This window comes from Somniosus microcephalus, chromosome 20 (genome assembly GCF_052327205.1).
Source record: "Somniosus microcephalus isolate GS21.2 chromosome 20, FLI_Smic_1.0, whole genome shotgun sequence".
Taxonomy (NCBI): domain Eukaryota; kingdom Metazoa; phylum Chordata; class Chondrichthyes; order Squaliformes; family Somniosidae; genus Somniosus; species Somniosus microcephalus.
In genome coordinates this window covers 13,133,665-13,161,512 of record NC_141006.1, presented here as the reverse complement: position 1 = coordinate 13,161,512, position 27,848 = coordinate 13,133,665, and the positions used below count along the sequence as shown (strand labels likewise).

The 27,848-nt window shown below is 47.9% G+C and overlaps 1 protein-coding gene across 7 annotated transcripts in view; it reads left to right on the top strand.

The window, feature by feature from the left end:
- Window positions 1-27,848, top strand: part of col16a1 (collagen, type XVI, alpha 1) — a 636,201-nt gene that overhangs the window by 540,372 nt on the left and 67,981 nt on the right. For all 7 annotated transcript variants that reach the window (XM_085962342.1, XM_085962338.1, XM_085962337.1 and 4 more), the window contains 6 exons: window positions 14,099-14,170; window positions 16,417-16,470; window positions 16,555-16,599; window positions 17,120-17,164; window positions 21,003-21,056; window positions 27,400-27,453. In XM_085962342.1, the coding sequence (XP_085818468.1) occupies window positions 14,099-14,170; window positions 16,417-16,470; window positions 16,555-16,599; window positions 17,120-17,164; window positions 21,003-21,056; window positions 27,400-27,453 (324 nt within the window). The remainder of the gene's footprint in view (window positions 1-14,098; window positions 14,171-16,416; window positions 16,471-16,554; window positions 16,600-17,119; window positions 17,165-21,002; window positions 21,057-27,399; window positions 27,454-27,848) is intronic.

Genomic DNA, 27,848 nt, shown 5'->3' with positions numbered 1-27,848 from the left:
GCTGGAGGTGTATAATAACTTCACATTCGCTGCTGATGGAGACAAAATGAAGCTAGATAAAATAATGGAACAGTTTGAGGCCTACTGCATACCTAAACATAACGTGACGTTTGAGAGGCACAGATTTTTCACATGTGTACAGAAAACGGGAGAGACTATTGATCAGTATGTGACTGAACTGAGAAACAGAAGCAAATCGTGTGAATTTGGGGGACTGACAGACTCGCTGATAAAAGACAGACTGGTGTGTGGTATTCTAGATAATGGTCTAAGGGAAAGACTGCTAAGACAGCAAGATCTAGACCTGGGAAAAGCCATAGCACTGTGTAGGGCTACAGAGACTGTGAAGTTGCAGGCAAAGGAGCTGTTCAGTGACAATAGCTGCAACGTGGATGCAGTGAGAAAGAACGGACACAAACCGTTTAACAAAAAGAGCGCCAATGTGAAAAAAGAGGCATGGCCAGCGAACGAAAATGAAAGGGACAATCGAAAGTCATGTAGTCGATGCGGTACACAGCATACACCAAAAAAGTGTCCAGCATATGGTAAAACATGCAATAGTTGCAACAAAAACAACCATTATGCCCGTTGCTGCAAGAACCAAGCGCAACAAAGCAAGGTCCATGCAGTAGATGAAAGCGAGATAGAGGATTTCAATGTAGATGTTGTGTCTGAAAACAAAAAAGAAGAAAGAGACTGGATGTTGACACTAAAAGTGAATGACATACACATTCCATTTAAATTGGATACTGGAGCACAAGTTAATGTGATATCAGAGACTGATTTTAAGAAAATTAGACCCAGACCAAAGATACATGGAATAAAAGTGAAAGTGACAGGACACTCAGGTACTGATATACCAGTGAAAGGAAGATGCATTGTCAAAGTAACACACAAGGACAGAGAGCACACACTAGCATTAATCGTGGTGCCAAAGGATGTGCAAGCCATACTAGGTTTAAAAGCCTGTGAGAGACTGAACCTGGTAAAGAGAGTCCTCGTTGTGGAAAGCGAAGGAGAGACAGCCTATGATGAACTCATGAAAGAGTACAACGACCTATTTAAGGGTCTAGGCTGCCTGCCAGGAGAACACACGATCAGAGTAGATAAAAGTATGTCAACAGTCATACATCCATGCAGAAAAGTTCCATTTGCTCTTCAAAAGCAACTGAAGGCAGAGTTGGACAGGATGGAAAGCCTGAACGTGATTCAGAAGATAGATGAGCCAACTGAGTGGGTGAGTTCCCTCGTCGTTGTGGACAAAAAGAATGGAAAGCTCAGAATTTGCCTGGATCCAAGAGATCTAAACAGAGCAATAAAGAGAGAGCACTTCAAGCTTCCTACACGTGAGGAAATCATGTCACATTTTGCAAATGCAAAGTATTTCAGCAAGTTAGATGCATCATCAGGATTTTGGCAGATGAAATTGGACGAAGCAAGTTCAAGACTGTGCACGTTCAACAGTCCATTTGGCAGATACAGATTCCTAAGGTTACCATTTGGCATTGCCTCAGCTCCTGAAGTGTATCACAAAACTATCCATATGATCTATGAGCACCTGGAGGGAGTTGATACATCAATGGATGACATCATAGTATGGGGAACCACGAGAACTGAGCATGACGAGAGACTGAAAAAAGTGCTGGAAGCAACAAGGAAAATAAACCTGAAGCTGAATAGAGAGAAATGCCAGCTCGGAGTGACAGAACTGACATTCGTGGGAGATATCCTCAGCAGTGAGGGCATCAGACCAGATCCCAGAAAGGTGTCCGCCATTGAGAATATGCCAAAGCCACAATGCAAAAAGGACGTGCAGAGGTTTAATGGAATGATCAACTACATGGGTAAATTCATATCCAACCTCTCAGAAAAGATGGCGCCACTGAGAAGACTAACTGAAAAGAACATAGAATGGGAATGGAATCATGAGCATGAGAAGTCATGGAGCGATCTAAAGAAACTGCTCACAGAGGAACCAGTTCTGAGGTTTTATGACCCAGCGAGACCCATCAAGATATCATCAGATGCATCACAGAGTGGGCTCGGTGCCGTTCTTCTGCAAAAATATGACTACTGGCAACCTATTGCATATGCATCACGCTCAATGACAGACGCGGAGACGCGATATGCTCAAATAGAAAAGGAGCTGCTCAGCATCACATACGCCTGTGAAAGATTTCACCAGTTTGTGGCAGGACAAGCAATCAGTGTAGAGACTGACCATAAGCCCTTGATTGCATTGTTCCAAAAGCCACTAAATAGTTGTCCGCTTAGAATACAAAGAATGATGATCAGGCTGCAACGCTATACACTGAATGTTGCGTACACACCGGGTAAGCTGATGTATACAGCAGACACGTTGTCCAGAGCTGTTGACCCAAGTGAGCCCGCAAACACCAAAATGGATGAAAAAGTGAACGCCTACGTGGACATGATCACAAGTGCACTGCCCATAGCAGATGCAAAAATGGAGCTCATAAAGACTGAGACAAACAAAGATGAAACAATGAGACGACTGAGGAAAAGCATCTTGGATGGATGGCCCAACATGAAGCAAGACTGCTCACCTGACATGGCAGAGTACTGGAACTGCAGGGCGGAACTATCAGTGGTCGAAGACATCATCTGGAAAGGAAGTAAAATAGTTATCCCAAAGAGTCTGAGAAAAGAGATGCGAACAAGGATCCATGGAGGACATCTGGGAATCGAAAAGTGTAAGAAAAGAGCACGAGAGGTGATGTACTGGACACGAATCCACCAAGATGTGACGAATGAGGTGTCAAACTGCACAATATGCCTGAAATATCGAGCAAACAATCCGGTAGAACCACTAAAGCCACACCCAGTGCCAGACAGACCTTACCAGAAGGTAGGCGCTGACCTATTCGTATGTCAAGGGAAGGACTATCTTGTAGTCACAGACTATTACTCCCTGTATCCAGAGGTTTGTAGACTGTACACCACCACTGCAGATTCTGTGATAAGATGTATGAAAGTCATATTCTCCAGACATGGCGTGGCAAGCGAGGTCTTCACAGACAACGGACCCCAGTTTTACAATGCAAGTTTCCGACACTTTGCCAAAGAGTGGGACTTTGTCCACACAACGTCAAATCCTCACTATCCACAGTCCAATGGACTAGTGGAAAAATCGGTCCAGACAGTGAAAAGACTGATGTACAAGGCAAAAGACAGTGGAACTGACTTCTACCAGAGCATGCTTGTATACCGCACAACGCCGCTCGAGTGTGGTAAGTCACCAGCCCAACTCCTTATGGGACGTCGGCTAAGGTCAAACCTACCCATCCCGGAGAACCTCCTGAAAACAAAAGAGGGGGAGAAAGTGAGGAAGTTCAAAGAGCAACAGAAAGAAAAGCAAAAGCACTACTATGACAGTGGAACACAAAACCTACCTGAACTCCACACTGGTGACCAAGTAAGGTTCAAAGACAAAACAAACATATGGACTCAGAAGGGAACTGTCCTGAGTGAAGTTCAACCAAGATCATACACCATTCAGACAGATGAGGGTGCTGTTCTGAGAAGAAATTGTCGAGATCTTCTCATGGGACCAGCCACAGCAAGTCAAAAGACTGATAATGTTGAACAACCTGATCACACAGCAGGTCAAAAGACTGATACTGTTGAACAACCTGATCACACAGCTGAGAAACCATCATCTGAGGCAACAACTCAGATTCAAGGACAATCAATCAGAAAATCCTCAAGACATGTGAAGCCTCCTGAGAGACTCATTGAGCAAATTTAAGGACTATTGTTGTAGAAGGAAGTAATGTTATCTTATTCTTTCTTCAAGTTCTAGTGTATTTACATATTTCATGTGAACACACAAAGCAAGGTTAAAAAACCTTGATCATGATAATGATAATGTAAGTTCATTAAGTGTTACAGTTAAAATGCAGATTCATACAAAGAAAACATGTTGTTAGTTAAAAGTAAAATACTTTTGTTTTAAGAAAAGGAGATGTAATGATATCAGCAAATAGTGATGGTATTTGCCTGTTTGATTATGATGCCTTACCAGCATGTTTGCATGTATTGATTACTTATGCCTGACCAGCAGAGGTCATGTGAGAGACAAGCAGTTGAGTTTAGTTTCAGTTTCATTCTAGATGGATCACTAGCATGGTGTCTCCTGTAATGCTGTATAAAGAGTTGAACAGACTTACGATTAAAAGACATTCTCTTTCATAAATGTCTCGTCATTGAACCCACAAAGAAATCAATACAGGGGAGAGGGATATCAGGAGCAGGGGAGGAGGGAATGGGAAATCAAGATCCTGAGAGAGGGGAGCAGGATATCAGGAGCGGGAGGGAGGGGAATGGGAGATCAAGAGCAAGATAGGGAGGAATGATAGATCTTGAGCAGGAAAAAGGGAAATGGAAGAGCAGGAGCGGAAGAAAGCGGAATGGGAGACTAAGAGTTGGAGAGAGGGGAATGTGAGACCAAAGGGCTGAGAGAGGGCAGGGGGAGACCAGGAGTGGGTAAGAGGGGATCTGGAGTTGAAGAGCCTGAGAGAGGGAAGCAGTGATGAGCAGCCAATGTGCTGTCGGATAGTCCAGAATAGACAGGAGAAAGAGATCAGTCCTGGAGCCGGTGAGTCCCACCACAGTGACTGACAGATAAGGTGACCGAACACGTGACCCAGATTTCTAGTTTTTGAGTGAGTATTTACAATAGATGTGGCCCTCTACAGCTGTCAATGTAGGTCACTGACGACCCAAGTGACCGTACATAGAAACATAGAAGATAGGAGCAGGAGTAGGCCATTCGGCCCTTCGAGCCTGCTCCGCCATTCAATGAGATCATGGCTGATCATCCAAATTCAGTACCCTGTCCCTGCCTTCTCCCCATATCCCTTGATCCCTTTAGCCTTAAGAAATATATCCAACTCTTTCTTGAATATATTTAATGAACTGGCCTCCACCACCCTCTGTGGCAGAGAATTCCACAGGTTCACCACTCTCTGGGTGAAGAAATTCCTCCTCATTTCAGTCCTAAATGGCTTACCCCTTATCCTTAGACTATGACCCCTGGTTCTGGACTCCCCGGCCATCAGAAACATTCTTCTTGCATCTAGTCTGTCCAGGCCTGACAGAATTTTATAGGTTTCGATGAGATCCCCTCACAATCTTCTAAACTCCAGTGAGTATAAGACCAATCGACACAATCTCTCCTCATACGTCATTCCTGCCATCCCAGGTATCAGCCTGGTGAATCTTCGCTGCACTCCCTCCATGGCAAGAACATCCTTCCTCAGATAAGGCGACCAAAACTGCACACAATACTCAAGGTGCGGTCTCACCAAGGCCCTGTACAACTGTAGCAAGACATCCTTGTTCCTGTACTCGAACCCTCTTGCTACGAAGGCCAACATACCATTTGCCTTCTTAACCGCCTGCTGCATCTGCATGCTCACCTTCAGCGACTGGTGCACAAGAACATCCAGGTCTCTTTGCACTTCCCCTTCTCCCAATCTATTGCCATTCAAATAATAATCTGCCTTCCTGTTTTTGCCACCAAAGTGGATAACCTCACATTTATCCACATTATAGTGCATTTGCCATGTTTCTGCCCAATCACCCAACCTGTCCAAATCGTACTGGAGTTTCACGACATCCTCCTCACAGCAAACCCTCCCATCCAGCTTTGTGTCGTCTGCAAATTTGGAGATATTACATCCAATTGCCTCGTCCAGATCATTAATATATATTGTGAACAGCTGAGGTCCTAGGACCGATCCTTGCGGTACCCCATAGTCACTGCCTGCTACTCGGAAAATGACCCATTTATTCCAACTCTTTGCTTTCTGTCCGCCAACCAGTTCTCTATCCAAGTCAATACCTTGCCCCCAAACCCATGTGCCTTAATTTTGCACGCTAATCTCTTATGTAGGAGCTTATCGAAAGCCTTCTGAAAGTCCAAATACACCACATCCACTGGTTCTCCCTTATCTATTTTACCAGTTACATCCTCAAAAAATTCCAGTAGATTAGTCAAGCATGATTTACCTTTTGTAAATCCATGTTGACTTTGTCCGATCCTGTCACTGCTTTCCAAGTGCTCTGCTATTACATCTTTTATAATGGACTCTAGCATTTTCCCCACTACCGATGTCAGGCTTACCGGTCTATAATTCCCCGCTTTTTCTCTACCACCTTTTTTGAATAGTGGGGTAACATTAGCTACCCTCCAATCCATGGGTACTGTTCCAGAGTCTATCGAGTTCTGGAAGATGACCAGCAATGCATCTACTATTTCTAGGGCCACTTCCTTAAGTACCCTGGGATGTAGATTATCAGGCCCTGGGGATTTATCAGCCTTCAGTCCCATCAATTTTCCTAACACCATTTCCCTACAAATACTGATTTCTTTCAGTTCCACCCTTTCGTCAGACCCTATGTTCCCCGGCATCTCTGGGAGGTTATTTGTGTCCTCCTTTGTGAAGGCAGAACCAAAATATTAATTTATTTGGTCTGCCATTTCTTTGTTCCCCATTATAAATTCCCCTGATTCTGACTGCAAGGGACCTATGCTTGACTTCACCAATCTTTTTCTCTTCACATATCTATAAAAGCTTTTACAGTCAGTTTTTATGTTCCATGCAAGCTTACTCTCATATTCTATTTTCCCTTTCTTAATTAATCCCTTTGTCCTCCTTTGTTGAATCCTAAACTGCTCCCAATCCTCAGGATTATTGCTTTTTCTGGCCAATTTATATGTCCTCTCCTTGGATCTTTTGCTATCCCTAATTTCCCTTGTTAGCATGGTTGAGTCATCTTTTTTGTTTTATTTTTATGCCAAACTGGGATGAACAAATTCTGTAGCTCATCCATTCGGTCTTTGAATGTTTGCCATTGCCTATCCACCGTCAACCCTTTGAGTGCCATTCCCCAATCAATCCTACCCAACTCGCTCCTCAGACCATCGTAGTTTCCTTTATTTAAATTGAGGACCCTAGTCTCTGAGTCAACTATTTCACTCTCCATCTTAATGAAGAATTCGATCATATTATGATCGCTCCGACCCAAGGGGCCTCGTACAACAAGATTGCTAATTAATCCTTTCTCGTTACATAATACCCAGTCTAAGATGGCCTGACCTCTGGTTGGTTCCTCGACATATTGTTCCAGGAAACCATCCCGTAAACACTCCAGGAATTCCTCCTTGTGGTAAACCACTGTTATCGTTCACAACCGTTCACTATTGTTACACTGTTGTTATCACTGTTTACACTGTTGTTATCACTACACAAGGTTACCTCTTGCCACGCACACTGTTATACCTAGGCATACCTCAGCTGACTCCGCCCATGGCTCCGCCTGCTTGCCCAGGTATAAAGGTGACCGCTTGGCTAGTATTCTTCCTTGTTGGAACCGATCACCCACGAGGGTGGGCTCTGTTATTTAGCCAATAAAAACCTATAGTTACTATCTTAACTCGTCGCTTTTCATGGAATGAATTGATAGGTATATCAATTTTATTGGCTAAATTTTGAAATGACTGACCAGCCCCAGCAGCCGACTTGGCTGCGAGCCCTCCGACCGCCGTACCTGGACCTAAACCCACAGGCAGCGAATTCAGCCCTCGACTTTGATCACTGGCTGAGCTGCTTTGAATCCTACCTGGTAGCCTCCGGCGTGCCATCGGAAGCTGACAAACTAAGAGTTCTGACCGCCCAGGTGAGCCCTAAAGTATTTGCACTCATCCGGGACCTTGATACATACGAGGAGGCCCTCGACCTGCTAAAAGAGCAGTACCGGAGCCCAGTAAATTCAATGTATGCCAGACATCTCCTAAGATCCCGCTCGCAACAGCCAGGAGAGTCTGTAGATGAATTTTTACGGGCGCTACAAACACTCGGCAGGGACTGTGACTTTAAAGCTGTATCGGCTGCACAACATGCTGAAGGAAATATCCGTGATGCCTTCGTGAAAGGCCTTCGGTCCGACTACTCATGGCAGAGACTGCTTGAATCAAAGGACCTCGACTTGAAAGCAGCTACAGCCCTCGCTCGCTCCCTGGAAGTGGCCCATCGGGACCTCAAGGCGTACTCCGGGTACAGTGCTGCGCGACCGTGGGGCTCGGGCCCGACTCCGGCCGCAATACCCCTCGCACCGCCGCCCCTGGGACCTACTACGGCGTCGGTGTCCCGGAATCAATGGGGACCGCCACCCCCAGGACCTGCTGCGGCAGCGGAGCCCCGCGATCGGGCCGCCAGCTGCTATTTCTGTGGCCAGGCGAGACATCAAAGGGCGCGCTGCCCTGCAAGGAACGCGACCTGCTCCGGCTGCAGTAAAAAAGGCCACTTCGCGAACGCCTGCAGAGGGAAAGCCACAGACGCCAGCAGTGCCTCATGTGAGTTGTGGGGGCGGCCATCTTTGATCAAGGCCACAGACGCCAGCAGTGCCTCATGTGAGTTGTGGGGGCAGCCATCTTTGATCAAGGCCACAGACGCCAGCAGTGCCTCATGTGAGTCGTGGGGGCGGCCATCTTTGATCAAGGCCACAGACGCCAGCAGTGCCTCATGTGAGTCGTGGGGGCGGCCATCTTCTCCGCCATTTTGTTCGCCGCACTCGGCCGCCATGTTGTCTCCAGACCCGACCACCGCCTCGCCTGCCGACGACAGCAGCTCACTCAGCCATACACTGGCCTCCGTCACGCTTGACCAAGCTCTCCCGCATCATCTGTCCAGGTCCATGATGGACATCGAGGTAAACGGCCACGCCACGACCTGCCTGTTCGACTGCGGGAGCACGGAGAGTTTTATTCACCCAGACACGGTGCGCTGCTACTCCCTCACTGTCCGGCCAACGTGCCATCGGATCTCGATGGCGTCGAAGTCCCATTCAACAGACGTCAGTGGATACTGTGTGGTGACCCTGTCGGTTAGGGGCACGGAATATAAAAACTTTAAACTTCTCGTCCTGCCCCAGCTCTGCGCTGCCGTCCTACTAGGGCTGGATTTCCAATGCCACCTCCAAAGTGTCACTTTGGCATACGGTGGACCCCTCCCCCCACTCACAGTCTACAACCAGCAGTTTTTAAACCGCCCGCCGCATACCACCTGCGGCCTCTCCACTCTCAAAGTCCCGCCCCCCTCCTTGTTCGCTAACCTCACCCGTGACTGGAAACCCGTCGCTACCAAGAGCAGGCGGTACAGCACCGGGGACAGAGCTTTTATTAGCTCTGAGGTGCAGCGTCTCCTGAAGGAGGGCATCATCGAGGGGAGCACCAGCCCCTGGCGTGCCCAGGTCGTAGTCGTTAAGACCGGCAATAAAAATCGCCTGGTCATCGACTACAGCCAAACCATAAACCGGTGCACCCAGCTGGACGCATACCCCCTCCCCCTCATATCTGACATGGTCAACCAGATTGCACAGTACCGGGTATTCGCCACCATCGACCTTAAGTCGGCCTATCACCAACTCCCTATCCGCCCTGAGGACCGCCAGTATACCGCCTTCGAGGCGAATGGCCGCCTCTACCACTTCCTTAGGGTTCCCTTCGGCGTCACCAATGGGGTTTCGGTCTTCCAAAGGGAGATGGACCGGATGGTTGATCAGAACGCGCTGCAGGCCACATTTCCTTATCTAGATAACGTCACCATCTGCGGCCACGACCAGCAGGACCACGATGTTAATCTGGAGAAATTCCTCCGTACAGCCCAACGGCTGAACCTCACTTACAATAAGGAGAAATGTGTGTTTAACACCTCGCTCCTTGCCATCCTCGGCTGCGTAGTAGAGAACGGAGTCATCGGCCCCGACCCCGAAAGAATGCGCCCCCTCATGGAGCTTCCCCTTCCCCACTGTCAAAAGGCACTGAAGAGAACCCTGGGGCTCTTCACTTACTATGCCCAATGGGTGCCCAATTATGCGGACAAAGCCAGACCCCTCATGAAGTCCACCTCCTTCCCCCTGACAGCAGAAGCATGCGCAGCCTTCTCCCTCATAAAAGGAGACATTGCGAAGGCCACAATGCACGCAGTGGATGAGTCCATCCCTTTCCCAGTGGAGAGCGATGCATCCGACTTCGCCCTAGCTGCAACCCTTAACCAGGCGGGGAGACCTGTGGCCACCTTCTCAAGGACCCTCCAGGGCCCTGAGATCCGACACTCTTCTGTCGAGAAGGAGGCCCAGGCGATTGTGGAAGCGGTACGACGCTGGAGGCATTACCTGGCAGGCAAACGATTTACCCTCCTCACCGACCAGCGTTCGGTTGCTTTTATGTTTAATAACAAGCTGAGGGGCAAAATCAAGAACGACAAGATCTTGAGGTGGAGAATTGAGCTCTCCACCTACGAGTACGATATCTTGTACCGGCCTGGTAAACTCAACGAGCCCCCAGATGCTCTATCACGAGGTACATGCGCCAACGCGCAAGGTGATAGACTGCGGACCCTCCACAACGACCTCTGCCACCCCGGGGTCACTAGACTTTACCACTTCATTAAGGCCCGCAACCTGCCCTACTCCATCGAGGAGGTCAGGACCATGACCAGGAGCTGCCAAGTCTGTGCCGAATGCAAACCGCATTTCTGTAGGCCGGACAGAGCAAGCCTGATCAAGGCCACCCGCCCCTTCGAGCGCTTGAGCATCGATTTTAAGGGGCCCCTCCCGTCCTCTGACCGTAATGTGTACTTCCTCAACATTATTGACGAGTACTCCCGTTTCCCCTTCGCCATCCCCTGCCCAGACATGACCAGTACCACGGTCATCAAATGCCTGAACGACCTCTTCGCCTTGTTCGGGTTCCCGAACTATATACATAGCAACCGGGGCTCATCCTTCATGAGCGAGGAACTTCGCCAGTTCCTGCTCGCGAGAGGTATTGCTGCGAGCAGTACCACCAGCTACAACCCCCGGGGGAATGGCCAGGTGGAAAGAGAGAACGCGACAGTTTGGAAGGCCGTCCTCTTAGCCCTAAAGTCTAAGGGCCTCCCAACCTCTCGCTGGCAGGAAGTCCTCCCGGCAGCGCTCCATTCCATCCGGTCACTGCTTTGTACCGCCATTAACGCCACCCCTCATGAGCAAATGTTCGTTTTCCCCAGGAAGTCGACTACGGGAACCTCGCTACCAACATGGCTGACTTCTCCGGGGCCCGTCCTGCTGCAGAAGCACGTGAGGACCCATAAAACGGACCCCCTGGTCGAGAGGGTGAACCTCCTGCACGCCAACCCCCAGTATGCCTATGTGGAATACCCAGACGGGCGGGAGGACACAGTCTCCTTGCGAGACCTCGCACCCTCGGGAACCCCTGAGACACCACCGTTTTCCTCCACCACGCCCCCAAATCCAGCTCCTGTAGGCGGCATGCCGGAACACCAGGGGCCTTCGTCGACCACGCAGACACCAGCATTAACATCGGATACTGCACCACCGCCGCCGCTGCTGCGCCGGTCAGAAAGGCTTACGAGGCCTCCTGATAGACTGACATACACGAACTGGTAGTACACTTCACCCCGCCGGACTCAATTTTAAACAAGGGGTGAATGTGGTAAACCACTGTTATCGTTCACAACCGTTCACTATTGTTACACTGTTGTTATCACTGTTTACACTGTTGTTATCACTACACAAGGTTACCTCTTGCCACGCACGCTGTTATACCTAGGCATACCTCAGCTGACTCCGCCCATGGCTCCGCCTGCTTGCCCAGGTATAAAGGTGACCGCTTGGCTAGTATTCTTCCTTGTTGGAACCGATCACCCACGAGGGTTGGCTCTGTTATTTAGCCAATAAAAACCTATAGTTACTATCTTAACTCGTCGCTTTTCATGGAATGAATTGATAGGTATATCACTCCTCCACAGTATTGTTACTAATTTGGTTAGCCCAATCTATATGTAGATTAAAGTCACCCATGATGATTGCTGTGCCCTTATTGCACGCTTCTTTAATTTCCCTTTTAATGCCATCCCCAACCTCCACCTTACTGTTTGAAGGTCTATATACCACTCCCACTAACGTTTTTTTCCCCTTAGTATTTCTCAATTCTACCCATACAGATTCCACATCATCAGAGCTAATAGCCTTCATTACAATTGTGTTAATCCCTTCTTTAACCAGTAATGCTACCCCACCTCCCTTTCCTTTTTGCCTATCTTTCCTGAATATCGAATACCCCTGGATGTTGAGTTCCCAGTCTTGGCCATCCTTGAGCCACGTTTCCGTAATCCCAACCAAATCATATTCATCTACCTCTATTTGCGCAGCCAATTCATCCACCTTATTACAAATGCTCCTCGCATTAAGACACAAAGCCTTCAAGCTTGTTTTTTTAATGCTCTTAGACCTATCAGAATTATTATTTACTGTGGCCACGTTTGATTTAAACCGTTGATTTCTCTGACTGCCACTTTTGTTTTTCTCCTTCCTATCTTTTGCTTTTATCCTTGTTTCCCTTTCCTCTGTCTCCCTGCTCAGGTTCCCAACCCCCTGCCATTTTAGTTTAAACCCTCCCCCACAGCACTAGCAAACACTCCCCCTAGGACATCGGGACCCGAGTGACCGTACGGTTATCAATATCAATCACTGACGACCCGAGTGGCCGTACGGTTATCAATATCAATCACTGACGACCCGAGTGACCGTACGGTTTTCAATATCAATCACTGACGACCCGAGTGACCGTACGGTTATCAATATCAATCACTGATGACCCGAGTGACCGTACGGTTATCAATATCAATCACTGGCGACCCGAGTGACCGTACGGTTATCAATATCAATCACTGACGACCCGGGTGACCGTACGGTTATCAATATCAATCACTGACGACCCGAGTGACCGTACGGTTATCAATATCAATCACTGATGACCCGAGTGACCGTACGGTTATCAATATCAACCACTGGCGACCCGAGTGACCGTACGGTTATCAATATCAATCACTGATGGCCCGAGTGACCGTACAGTTATCAATATCAATCACTGATGACCCGAGTGACCGTACAGTTATCAATATCAATCACTGACGACCCTGGTGACCCTATGGTTATCAGTATGAGTCAGCAAAGGGACCAGTAAGCCTTCTGCTCTCAGTGTGGGTCAGTGAACTGTCTGATGACCTTACTGCTCTCAGTGTGGGTCAGTGAACTGTCTGATGACCTTACTGCTCTCGGTGTGGGTCAGTGAACAGTCTGATGACCTTACGGCTCTCAGTGTGGGTCAGTGAAATGTCTGATGACCTTACTGCTCTCAGTGTGGGTCAGTGAACTGTCTGATGACCTTACTGCTCTCAGTGTGGGTCAGTGAACTGTCTGATGACCTTACTGCTCTCAGTGTGGGTCAGTGAACTGTCTGATGACCTTACTGCTCTCAGTGTGGGTCAGTGAACTGTCTGATGACCTTACTGCTCTCAGTGTGGGTCAGTGAACAGTCTGATGACCTTACTGCTCTCAGTGTGGGTCAGTGAAATGTCTGTTGACCTTGCGGCTCTCAGTGTGGGTCAGTGAACAGTCTGATGACCTTAGGCTGTCGGTGTGGGTCAGTGAACTGTCTGATGACCTTAGGCTGTCGGTGTGGGTCAGTGAAATGTCTGATGACCTTAGGCTGTCGGTGTGGGTCAGTGAACTGTCTGATGACCTTAGGCTGTCGGTGTGGGTCAGTGAAATGTCTGATGACCTTAGGCTGTCGGTGTGGGTCAGTGAACTGTCTGATGACCTTAGGCTGTCGGTGTGGGTCAGTGAAATGTCTGATGACCTTACTGCTCTCAGTGTGGGTCAGTGAACTGTCTGATGACCTTACGGCTCTCAGTTTGGGTTAGTAAAGACCGTGATGACCCTGTGGCTTCCCCATTGGTCAATAGAAGTCAGGTGACCCTACAATTGCCAGTTTAGGTCATCAAATGTTTGATGGCTGAGTTGAGTCTGGAATGAGAAGGAGACATGAACCATCTGCCAGGTGGTGTCGGAGAGCAGTGTCAGTGACTCCTCCCCAACTTTCCAGACTTCCCTTTATGCCCAAATTATATACCGGAGGTAATGGGACTAAAACAGCGACTGGAAGGTTTCTGCCGAGGCAGCTGAGCATCTATCGATAAGTGGGATAAATTTCTGTTTTGTGTTACAGGGTAATGCTGGGAGTCTGGGTCCAATAGGGCCAACTGGACCCCCAGGCCGAAGTGGGTCTCCTGGATTACAGGTAAGTCTTTCTTCTTATTGGGATGTTCTTCCTGCTGGGGTTTAGTAATGAGGCATAGAGAACAAAAACAAGAAGGTTATGCCAAACCTTTATAAATCACTGGTTCGGCTGAAGCTTGGGATATTGTGTCCAGTTCTGGATATCACACTTTCGGAAGGATGTCAAGGTCTTGGCGAGGGTGCAGAGGAGGTTTACTAGAATGGTACCAGGGATGAGGGACTTCAGTTCTGTAGAGAGACTGGAGAAGCTGAGGTTGTTCTCCTTAGAGCAGAGACGGTTAAGGGGAGATTTAATAGAGGTGTTGAAAACCATGAAGGATTTTGATGGAGCAAATAAGAAGAAACTATGGCAGAAGGGCCGGTAACCAGAGGACACAAATTAAGGTCATTGGCAAAAGAACCAGAGGAGAGATGAGGAGGTTTATTTACGCAGCGAGCTGTTATGACCTGGAATGCACTGCCTGAAAGGGCGGTGGAAACAGATTCAATGTGAACTTTCAAAAGGGAATTGGATAAATACTTGAAAAGGAAAAGTTTACAGGGCTATGGGGAAAGAGCTGGGGAGTGGGATTAAATGGATAACTCTGTCAAAGGGCCAGCACAGGCCCGATGGGCCCAATGGCCTCGATCTGTACTGTACGATTCGATGATTTCCACTTGTCTCAACAGATCCTGGGGACTGAGGGCCCAGGACCTGATTTGAGGCCATTTATGTCATCCAGGTCAGAATGAGTCAGTCAATGCAGAGTTTAGGTAGCAAAATACCAACTCCAGGAATTGCCTTGGGAATTCTCCCAATCGGCCACTATAACTTAAGACGAAACCTCATTTATGCAGTTTATCCCCCCAATCTTCCGTCGAAGTTACGGTGTCCGATCAGGAGTGTCCCTGAGGGAATTCCTGGTAAAAAAACTGGAAACCAGAAAACCAGCTTTGTGTGTGGATATTTTGATTCTTGATTTCGTCTAAAGCTCAAGCAAATCCCAGGAATTCAGTGTCTGAAGCCAAACATTCCCCAGGATATCACCCAGTGGATCTTCAGCTACCTAATACAGGAGGTGCGGTAGTGCAGTGGTTATGTTACTAGACCAGTAATCGAAGAGCCTGGGCTAATAATCCAGAGACTATCAGTTCAAATCTCACCATGGCAGTTTAAGAATTTGAATTCCATTTAAATAAATAAAAAAAGCTGTGATCAGTAAAAGTGACCATAATTGTTGTAAAATCCAAATTGATTTGCAAATGTCCTTTAGGCAAAGAAACCTTCTGTCCTTCCCCAGTGTGCCCTATATGTGACTCCAATCCCACACCAATGTGGTTGCTCTCTGCAGTGCTCCAGCAAACCCAGAAGAAGGCCCAGCACCACCTTCGATGGGCAATAAACGCCAGTCTTGCCGGTGACACCCACATCCAGTGAATAAACTAAGATTTTAAAAACGTATCTTTTTGCTACTCGCAAGGTGAGGGTGGGAGGAATGGTTGTTCAGCTGCTCCGTGTCAGCAAGCAGCAGCCCCAGCTCAGCTACAGAGGTGGTTAGATGTGGAGAAGAGCCCCAACAATGTGCCTCAGCACCAACCTCAGGAGATGTCCCTTTAATTCACCAGTGTGGCATTTTAACCATTTCAAGCACCTGACTCCACTGTCCTGTATTGTCTCCGTGTGAAACAGCCAATTAGTGCCAATCTGATGCAACACCATGCCCACTAACTGGATTCACATCACCCTGACTCATCACACACAGGATCCTTATACAGACAGGAAACTTTCAGCCCATCAGTCTGCACTCAATTTGAATCAAGGGCCCAGTGCTAAAGGCCAACGCTGACTCACGGCCTCACTTAAGCCTTAAATATTTTGCAGCCCATCTCTGTAAGAAGACCAGTCCAAGACTGTAGCAGTCCGTATAAATAACAGGTCTAGTCTTTACCAGATACACATCCCAGTGCCAGTCTGTACAAATAAAAACTCCAGTCTGTGCCAGTTATAAAGCCACATGCACCCAACACAATGATGGTTTCACAACTTCACATGCTTCAGTCTTGTCTCATGATGTTGCAATAATTGGCAAACGTAAAAAAAGGGTTTGTTGAAATATTTACCAATGAAGTTGGTGCTCCTTTACCTGGAGCGGTGTCTAGACTGGACAATAGGACGATGGAGCCTAACAGGACGGGTGACCTTCTAGAGTTGCTCCAGTCCTGCGTAGCTCCAGCACTCTTCTGACGCTCGGTGTTTTCTCTCCGCAGGGCCCTGCGGGAATGGACGGCCTAGATGGGAAGGATGGGAAGCCAGGCCTACGGGTAGGATATCACCTCACGTCCAATGCTTTGTGGTCTTCTCAGTCAGAGGGCAGGGACACTGATGGAGATTGTTTTCTTTTGCAGGGTGAACTTGGCCCTCTTGGACCTCCGGGGCCCAGGGGTCCACACGTAAGTAATTGTACCGTCCAGCCAGGCGCACGGGAGGGTCCTGCACTTTGTTTAGTATTATGAAAATTCATTTTTTTAACTTATTACCCACATAGAGCGATACTGGAACTTAAAGGCTTAAGAGGACAGGCTGCACAAACTTGGTTTGTATTCCCTTGAGATTAGAAGATTGAGGGGCGATCTGATCGAGGTGTTTCAAGTGATTAAAGGCTTTGATAGGGTGGATATGGAGGAACGATTTCCTCTGGTGGGGGAGTCCAGAACAAGGGGGCAGAAACTTAAAATTAGAGCCAGGCCGTTCAGGGGCAATGTCAGGAAAGACTGCTTCACACAAATTGTAGTGGAAATCTGGAGCTCTCTCTCACAAAAGGCTGTGGAAGCTGGGGAACAATTGGTGCTTTCAGGACTGAGACGGATCGAGGTTTGTTATGGAAGGGGATTAAATGAGGTGTTGAGGGGAGGGGTTTGTGTAATTCCTTAAAGGTGAGAAATCCACTAACTGGCTTCTTTCCATCAACAGGGATTTAAAGGAAAACACGGACTCCCAGGGCAACCCGGACAGAGAGTAGGTATCTGTGTGTGGGCACTGTCGGCCTTAGTGTGTGTGTATGTGTCCAAGGACAGTGGTATCCAGACATGTGCTTGTGCCTGGACACAGAGTAGGTGTATGTGTGACAGGCATGTATTTGTGTGTGTGAGTGTGCATCTGTGCATGTCTATGTTTCTGTGTGTCTGTGTGTGTGTGTGACTGTATGTGTGTGTGTTTAGTGTCAGTGCATCTGTTTAGTGTGAGTGTGTGTGTTTAGTGTCAGTGAGTGTGTTTTAGTGTCAGTGAGTGTGTTTTAGTGTCAGTGAGTGTGTTTTAGTGTGAGTGAGTGTGTTTAGTGTCAGTGCATCTGTTTAGTGTGAGTGTGTGTGTTTAGTGTCAGTGAGTGTGTTTTAGTGTCAGTGAGTGTGTTTTAGTGTCAGTGAGTGTGTTTTAGTGTGAGTGAGTGTGTTTAGTGTCAGTGCATCTGTTTAGTGTGAGTGTGTGTGTTTAGTGTCAGTGAGTGTGTTTTAGTGTCAGTGAGTGTGTTTAGTGTCAGTGAGTGTGTTTAGTGTCAGTGAGTGTGTTTTAGTGTGAATGCGTGTGTTTTAGTGTCAGTGAGTGTGTTTTAGTGTCAGTGAGTGTGTTTTAGTGTGAGTGCGTGTGTTTAGTGTCAGTGAGTGCGTTTTAGTGTGAATGCGTGTGTTTTAGTGTCAGTGAGTGTGTTTTAGTGTCAGTGAGTGTGTTTTAGTGTGAGTGCGTGTGTTTAGTGTCAGTGAGTGTGTTTTAGTGTCAGTGAGTGTGTTTTAGTGTGAGTGCGTGTGTTTAGTGTCAGTGAGTGTGTTTTAGTGTCAGTGAGTGTGTTTTAGTGTGAGTGCGTGTGTTTAGTGTCAGTGAGTGTGTTTTAGTGTCAGTGAGTGTGTTTTAGTGTGAGTGCGTGTGTTTAGTGTCAGTGAGTGTGTTTTAGTGTCAGTGAGTGTGTTTTAGTGTCAGGGAGCACTCAAAGACCCCGCTAAGAAAGCCCTATTCAGCCTGCGCCTCACAAACAACCTGACGACTCCCAGTGATGCAGAGACACAGTGTCCACAGCGCCTGGTCTGCACTCAAGGCCTCCATAATCAGCACCTGTGAAGAGACGCTCAGTCACTTGACCAGGAAACACCAAGACTGGTTCGACGAGAACGACCAGGAGATCCAGGAGCTAATAAGCCGCAAGCGCAAGGCATTCCTGATCTGGAAACAACAACAGAACTCGAGAGCAAGAAAGCAGCTCTACAGACGCCTGAAGGCTGAGGTCCAACAAAAAACTTGCGACCTAAAGAACAGATGGTGGGTGGAGAAAGTGCAGGAGATCCAGCAGCTAGCCGACAACCGCGACATGCGTGGATTCTTTAGTGCAGTCAAGACCATCTACGGCCCAAGCACCCAAGGTCCTACCCCACTGCGGGCCAAGAATGGAGAGGTACTCATCAAGGACAGAGAGGCAGTCTCCTTAACCGAGATGCTGTCTTCGATGCGAGTGTCCTCAACTCCATCCCGCAGCATGCTACCCGCCACCATCTCAGCACAATCCCAGCCTGGCATGAGTTTGAAAAGGCCATCCAACAACTGAAGAACAACAAGACCTCAGGAGCAGATGGAATCCCTGCCGAGGCACTAAAGCATGGCGGAGAAGCACTACTGGCGCGAATTCATGAACTCATTTCTCTTATCTAGAAGGAGGAGAGCATGCCAGGGGATCTCGGAGATGCCGTAATTGTGACCATCTTCATGAAAGGTGACAAGTCCGATTGCAGTAATTACAGAGAAGTTTCTCTGCTGTCTGCCACAGGGAAAGTCATCACAAGAATTCTCCTCAATCGCCTTCTCCCAGTGGCCGAAGAGCTCCTCCCAGAGTCGCAATGCGGATTTCGCCCACTAAGGGGCACAATGGACATGATCTTCACCGCGCATCAATTACAAGAGAAATGCAGGGAACAGCACGAACATGGCCTTCTTTGACCTCACAAAGGCCTTCGACACCATCAACCATGAGGGATTATGGAGTGTCCTCCTCAAATTCGGCTGCCCTCAAAAGATTGTCATCAGCCTCCGCCTACTTCACGACGACATGCAAGCCGTGATCCTGACCAACGGTTCCACCACAGACCCAATTCATGTACGGACCGGGGTCAAACAAGGCTGTGTCATCGCACCAACGCTCTTCTCAATCTTCCTTGCTGCAATGCTCCATTTCACCCTCATTAACCTCTCCACTGGAGTGGGGCTAATTTACAGAACAAACGGGAAACTGTTCAACCTCCGTCACCTCCAGTCCAAATTCAAGGTCGCCCCATCCTCTGTCGTCGAATTACAGTATGCAGACGACGCTTGTGTCTGCGCTCATTCGGAGGTCGAACTCCAAACTATCATCAACACCTTCACCGAAGCGTACGAGAGCATGGGCCTTACACTAAACATCCGTAAGACAAAGGTCCTCTACCAACCTGCTCCCGCCACACAGTACTGCCCCCCGATTATCAAAATCCACGACAAAGCCTTGGACAACGTGGACCACTTTTCATACCTCAGGAGCCTACTGTCAACAAGGGCAGACGTCGATGATGAAGTCCAACACTGCCTTCAGTGTGCCAGTGCAGCCTTCGGTCGCCTGAGGAAGAGAGTGTTTGAAGACCAGGACCTCAAACCCGGCACTACGCTCATGGTCTACAGAGCAGCAGTGATACCCGTGTGTTTAGTGTCAGTGAGTGTGTTTATTGTCAGTGAGTGTGTTTAGTGTCAGTGAGTGTGATTTAGTGTCAGTGAGTGTGTTTAGTGTCAGTGAGTGTGTGTTTGTGTCATTTTGTGTGTTTTAGTGTCAGTGAGTGTGATTTAGTGTCAGTGAGTGTGTTTAGTGTCATTTTGTGTGTTTTAGTGTCAGTGAGTGTGTTTAGTGTCAGTGAGGGTGATTTACTGTCAGTGAGTGTGATTTAGTGTCAGTAAGTGTGATTTAGTGTCAGTGAGTGTGTTTAGTGTCAGTGAGTGTGATTTAGTGTCAGTGAGTGTGTTTAGTGTCAGTGAGGGTGATTTACTGTCAGTGAGTGTGATTTAGTGTCAGTAAGTGTGATTTAGTGTCAGTGAGTGTGTTTAGTGTCAGTGAGTGTGATTTAGTGTCAGTGAGTGTGTTTGTGTCATTTTCTGGGTTTTAGTGTCAGTGAGTGTGTTTGTGTCATTTTGTGTGTTTTAGTGTCAGCAAGTGTGTATAGTGTCATTTTGTGTGATTTAGCGTCAGTGTGTGTTTTAGTGTCAGTGAGTGTGTTTAGTGTCAGTGCGCGTGTTTTAGTGTCAGTGAGTGTGTTTTAGTGTCAGTGAGTGTGTTTAGTGTCAGTGAGTGTGTTTAGTGTCAGTGCACGTGTTTTAGTGTCAGTGAGTGTGTTTTTGTGTCAGTGAGTGTGTTTAGTGTCAGTGAGTGTGTTTAGTGTCAGTGAGTGTGTTTAGTGTCAGTGCGCGTGTTTTAGTGTCAGTGAGTGTGTTTTAGTGTCAGTGAGTGTGTTTTAGTGTCAGTGCGCGTGTTTTAGTGTCAGTGAGTGTGTTTTAGTGTCAGTGAGTGTGTTTTTGTGTCACTGAGTGTGTTTAGTGTCAGTGAGTGTTTAATGTCTGATTGTGTTTTAGTGTCTGAGTATATTTAGTGTCAGTGAGTGTGTTTAGTGTCAGTGAGTGTGTGTTTCATGTCAGTGAGTGTGTGTTTAGTGTCAGTGAGTGTGTTTAGTGTCAGTGAGCGTGTGTGTGTGTGTGTGTGCGTCACTCAGTGGGTGTCCCCACCCTTGTGTTGATGCCATGTGCCCTGTTTGTACAGTAATGGGTCTGATGATCACAGTCACTCCTCTCACTGTTACAGGGTGAGCCAGGAACAGCAGGACCACCTGGAAATACAGGCCGTCCGGGTTTTGAGGCAAGTCTGAAAATATTTTAATCATTTATTTAGCTCCTTGCATTCCCTATACCCCCTTGCACCCTCCCCTCTCTTCTGTAGCCCCCACACTCACGACCCACCCTCAACCCTCCACCACACCCCAACAATGCAGTCTGGCTTATTCAAACCCTGTCTCTGGAGTGGAGCAGACTGCGGCATTGACTCTCACACTCACTGCGCAGCAGAAACAGGCATCCCGGGGAGTGTGTCCTTGTATACAGGGGTCACTGGGAGTGTGTCCTTGTATACAGGGGGTCACTGGGAGTGTGTCCTTGTATGCAGGGGGTCACTGGGAGTGTGTCCTTGTATACAGGGGCCACTGGGAGTGTGTCCTTGTATACAGGGGTCACTGGGAGTGTGTCCTTGTATACAGGGGGTCACTGGGAGTGTGTCCTTGTATACAGGGGGTCACTGGGAGTGTGTCCTTGTATACAGGGGTCACTGGGAGTGTGTCCTTGTATACAGGGGTCACTGGGAGTGTGTCCTTGTATGCAGGGGGTCACTGGGAGTGTGTCCTTGTACACGGGTCACTGGGAGTGTGTCCTTGTATACAGGGGGTCACTGGGAGTGTGTCCTTGTACACGGGTCACTGGGAGTGTGTCCTTGTATACAGGGGGTCACTGGGAGTGTGTCCTTGTATACAGGGGTCACTGGGAGTGTGTCCTTGTATACAGGGGTCACTGGGAGTGTGTCCTTGTATACAGGGGGTCACTGGGAGTGTGTCCTTGTATACAGGGGTCACTGGGAGTGTGTCCCTGTATACAGGGGTCACCGAGACTGTGTCTGCTGCTCCTCCTGGCCCCAGAGAAAGTAAAGCTCGAGTGATGCTTCATCATTTTCAATGCACTAGGTGTCCATTTTAATGACTGCTGGATAGGCAGCTCAGTGCCTGGTGCGAATGGGTGGAAACTCACTGGAAGGTCGTGGGGAAGCAGAGCCAGAACACTTGGCACCGCAGCAGTGGCCCTCGTCTACTCTGCTGCAGGATACTGCTCTGCCTCCTGGTCCTGCAGCCGCCACAAAAAGATGGTGGTCGTTCAGCTAAACACCGCCATGAGGATGGTGTCACGGGCATTCAAGTCCACTCCAACTAACTGGCTCCCGGTGCTGTCCCACATCGCCCCGCCCGCCGTTCACCGCGACCCACCGTGCTCCGTGAGACGGAAACAATCGTGAGCAACATCGACCTTCCCGGTGACAAAGACTTGAGAAACCCACCACGAAAGTGCTTAAAATGGCGCCGGCCATTGTGGGAAGCAGCAGCCAATATTCACACCGCTCGTATCCATCCACTGACCAGCTGGACGGAATCGTGGGACTCGTGCAACAGAAAGAACCAACATCTCATCACTGACCCAACAGCAGAGGTCCCTGGCTCTGACCTCCCTCGCAGACAGTGGGCAGCGCTCAACCCAATCTGCACAGGGCACGGACGATGCGGCCGCCCGCTCCACAAGTGCAAGATGAGAGACGACCCGAAGTGCAACTGTGGCCATGAGTCCCAGACCATGGAACACATCACATCAAGCTGCCCACTGAGATCTGTTGCAGGAGGCACCTCATTTCTCCACTCGGTATCTCAGGAGGCCATCGAATGGAGAGCCAACCTAGACATCCCCTTATAAGCTTTTCCCGTCATACAAAACAACAACAATAAGAACATAAGAACATAAGAAATAGGAGCAGGAGTAGGCCAATCGGCCCCTCGAGCCTGCTCCGCCATTCAATAAGATCATGGCTGATCTGATCCTAACCGCCAATCTACTATCACAGAACCATCTCCTGAATCTAACAGAATTAGACAAACGAAATAGGAGCAGGATCAGGCTACATGGCCGCTGGGCCCGTTCCGTTACCCACAGGGCCATGACCGATCCGAACCTAGACTCATGTCCAAATTCCTGCCCGCTCCCCGTAACCCTTAATTCCCTTTACTTCTAGGAAACTGTCTACATAAATTTAAAACAGAAATAATGATGTAGCTTCTACAGCTTTTTGGGGCAGCATATTCCATGGACCTACCACCCTCTGAGTGAAGTAGTTCCTCCTCATCTCAGTTTTGAAAGAGAAGCCCCTTATTCTAAGACTATGCCCCCTAGTTCTAGTTTCACCCATCATCGGGAACATCCTCCCCGCATCCACCCGATCCAACCCCTTCACAATCTTATATGTTTCAATAAGACCGCCTCTCATTCTTCTGAACTCCAATGAGTAGAGTCCCAATCTACTCAACCTCTCCTCATATGTCCATCCCCTCATCCCCGGGATTAACCGAGTGAGCCTTCTTTGTACTGACTCGAGAGCAAGTATGTCTTTTCTTAAGTATGGACACCAAAACTGTATGCAGTATTCCAGGTGCGGTCTCACCAATACCTTGTACAACTGAAGCAATACCTCCCTATTTTTATATTCTATCCCCCTAGCAATGAAAGCCAACATTCCATTGGCCTTCTTAATCACTTGCTGCACCTGCATACTAACCTTTTGAGTTTCGTGCACCAGGACCCCCAGATCCCTTTGTACTTCAGCACTTTCAGTTTCTTGCCATTAAGATAATAACTTGCTCTACGATTTTTCCTGCCAAAGTGGATAACCTCACACTTTCCAGCATTGTATTCCATCTGCCAAATCTCTGCCCACTTACTTAGCCTGTCTATGTCCCCTTGCAGGTTTTTTATGTCCTCCTCACTCACTACTTTCCCTCCCATCTTAGTATCATCTGCAAACTTTGATATGTTACACTCGGTCCCCTCCTCCAAATCGTTAATATAGATTGTAAAGAGTTGGGGACCCAGCACTGACCCCTGCGGAACACCACTAGTTACTGATTGCCAGTCTGAGAATGAACCATTTATCCCAACTCTCTGCCTTCTATTAGATAGCCAATCCTCTATCCATGCCAGAATATTACCCGCAATCCCGTGATTTTTTATCTTAAGCAATAATCTTTTGTGTGGCACCTTGTCAATTGCCTTTTGGAAGTCTAAATACACTACGTCCACTGGTTCCCCTTTATCCACCCTATATGTTACTTCCTCAAAGAACTCCAGCAAATTTGTCAAACATGACTTCCCTTTCATAAAACCATGCTGACTTTGTCCTATTAAATTATGATTATCCAAATGTCCTGTTACTGTCTCCTTAATAATGGACTCCAATATTTTACCTACCACAGATGTTAGGCTAACCGGCCTATAGTTTCCAGCCTTCTGTCTACTGCCCTTTTTAAATAAGGGCGTTGCATTAGCAGTTTTCCAGTCTGCCGGGACCTTTGCTGAGTCCAGGGAGTTTTGGAAAATTATTACCAATGCATCCACAATCCCTACCGCCACTTCCCTCAAGACCCTAGGATGTAAGCCATCAGGTCCAGGTGATTTATCCACCTTGAGTCCCATTATTTTACCGAGTACCACTTCCTTAGTGATTTTGATCGTGTTTAGCTCCTCCCCCCCATAGCCCCCTGTTTGTCCAGTGTTGGGATACTCTTAGTGTCTTCTACTGTAAAGACTGATACAAAATATTCATTCAGTGTTTTTGCCATCTCCATATTTCCCACCATTAATTTCCCGGTCTCATCCTCTAAGGGACCAACATTTACTTTAGCCACCCTTTTTCTTTTTATATAACTATAAAAACTCTTACTATCTGTTTTTATATTTTTTGCTAATTTACTTTCATAATCTATCTTCCCTTTCTTAATCAATCTTTTTGTTATTTTTTGCTGTCTTTTAAAGTTTTCCCAATCCTCTATCCTCCCACTAGATTTGGCTACCTTATATGCCCTTGTTTTTATTCGAATACTATCCTTAATTTCTTTACTTAGCCACGGATGGCTGTCTTTTCTTTTACACCCTTTTCTTCTCAGTGGAATATATTTTTTTTGGAAGTTGTAAAATAACTCCTTAAATGTACACCACTGATCATGTATCGTCTTACCCTTTAATCTATTTTCCCAATCCACTCTACTCAATTCCGCTCTCATACCTTCATAGTCTCCTTTATTCAAGCTTAGCACGCTTGTTTGAGATCCAACCTTCTCACCCTCTAATTGAATATGGAATTCAACCATGTTATGGTCACTCATTCCAAGGGGATCCTTTACTAGGACATTTTTAATTAATCCTGTCTCGTTACACAGGACCAGATCGAAGGTTGCTTGCCCCCTGGTCGGTTCAGTTACATACTGCTCAAGGAACCCATCCCTAATACACTCAATGAACTCATCCTCAAGGCAGCCCTGCCCAATTTGATTTGTCCAATTAATATGATAGTTAAAATCCCCCATAATTATCGATGCTCCCTTATTACAAGCCTCAACTATTTCCTGATTGATACTCCGTCCAACAGAGTTGCAACTGTTCGGAGGCCTATAGACTATGCCCACTAGTGTTTTTTTCCCCTTATTATTCCTTACCTCCACCCAAACTGTTTCATTATCCTGATCTTTTGACCCAATATCATTTCTCTGTATTACAGTGATTCCTTCCTTTATTAACATAGCCACCCCACCTCCCCTTCCTTCCTGCCTGTCCTTCCTGATCGTTAAATAACCTGGTATGTTTAATTCCCAGGCATTGTCACCCTGCAGCCATGTTTCTGTAATGGCCACAAGATCATACCCATATGTAGTTATTTGTGCCATTAACTCGTCTATTTTGTTATGAATGCTACATGCATTCAGATAGAGAACTTTCAAATATGTTTTGTGACACTTAGTTCCTGCTTTTGCCCTTTTTATTACTTTACCTTTTACTCCATACCTTCTGCCCCTTCCTGACACGCTCTGGTTTTTAATTTCCCCACTGCTACCTAAGTCTATGACCTTCTCTGTTGTCATTTTTATTATTTGCTCTCTGGGAACCTCCCCCCTACTGGATAGTTTAAAGCCCTCTCTGCAGCCCTAGTTATATGATCCGCCAGGACTCTAGTCCCAGCACTGGCCAAGTGAAGCCCGTCCCAACAGAACAGCTCCCTCCTGCCCCAGTACTGGTGCCAGTGTCCCAGGAAGCAAAACCCATTTCTCTCACACCAGTCTTTGAGCCACGCATTTAACTCTCTAATTTTATTTGTCCTAGCCAAATTCGCTCGTGGCTCAGGTAATAATCCAGAGATTATTACCCTTGAGGTTCTGTTTTTTAATTTGACCCCTAGCTGCTCATACTCCTTTAACAGAACTGGCTTCCTAGTCCTATCTATATCGTTTGTACCAACATGGACCACGACAACTGGATCCACCCCCTCCCACTGCAAGTTTCTTTCCAGCCCAGAGGAGATGTCCTTAACCCTGGCACCGGGTAGGCAACACAGCCTTCGGGACTCTCGCTCTCGGCTGCAGAGAACTCTATCTATCCCCCTAATAATACTATCCCCTACCACTACAACATTTCTATTTACTCCCCCCTCTTGAATGGCCCCCCATTAGCCAGGTTGCTCATCCTCCCTGCAGTCCCTGCTCCTGTCCCCACAGGGAGTAAGAACCTCGAACCTGTTGGTCAAGAGCAAGGGCTGCGGCTCCTCCAGCTCTACCTCCTGGATCCCCGTACCTGCCTCACTCGTTGTCACACCGTCCTGCCCCTGACCATGGGCGCGACATGCACGGACCAAGTCCGATTCACCCATCACCCCTGTGCTCGCTGACCTACATTGACTCCCAGTCCAGCAATGCCTCGATTTTAAAATTCTCATCCTTGTTTTCAAATCCCACCATGGCCTCACCCCTCCCTATCTCTGTAATTTCCTCCGGCCCTACAACTCTCCGAGATCTCTGAGCTCCTCCAATCCTGGCCTCTTACACATCCCTGATTTGCATCGCTCCACCATTGGCAGCCGTGTCTTCAGCTGCCGAGGCCGTAAGCTCTAGAATTCCCTCCCACTCTCTACCTCGATCTCCTCCTTTAACATGCTCCTTAAAACCTATCTCTTCCCTATCCTAATATCTCTTGATAAAGCTCGGTCTCACATTTTGTTTGACAACGCTCCTGTGAAGCACCTTGGGCCGTTTTACTGCGTTAAAGGCGCTATAAAATGGCAAGTTGTTGTTGTTGAATCATTTCTCACTCCAGCCAAACTTTTGACATTGTTTTGAAATAGCCGGGTGCAGGAATATGAACTGCATTGTATTTTTGTAAACTGCTTGTGTACCGAGCCTGGATTTAAAGGGCCACCCATTCACTAAAACAAGACAGGAGTGTTTCTGTCACAGACTGTGATGCCCACTCGCTCTGTGTCTGTCTTCTGTCTCAGAGCAGCTGTGGAATGATGGATGGAAACACCACCTCGGATCCTGAATGAAATGACTGTGTGGATTTCTGTTTGTTTGCAGGGTGAACCCGGCCCACTGGGGCCTGTGGGACCTCCGGGACTTCCCGGGCACATTGTGAGTATTATTAATGTTCAGCTCAAGGTCGTGTTTCAGTCGGGGTGTCCCGGGGTGCAATGTCCGTGAGGGGACTCCTGATCTCCTTGCCGTGACTTGGGACATTTACCCCATTTCACCGGGTGTTTCCCGGGAGACCGGAGAACTCCAGCGGAGTTACGGTGAGTTGCAAAAGCCTCAGAACACACTCACAGTGGCCCCCAAACTCCTCGGGGCCAGGTCCACCAGCACAGGTGCGACAGATCCCTGGCCCCAGGCCCAAATCCCAGGCCGACATCAAGCAGCAGTCATCCTGGCCTTAGCCGAACTGGAGCTTATTAGTCAGAACAGCCCACAGCCCACCCGCGACCCCCATCTGAAGGTCTCGGAGGCCCAAAGAGGGCGAAGAGAAAATC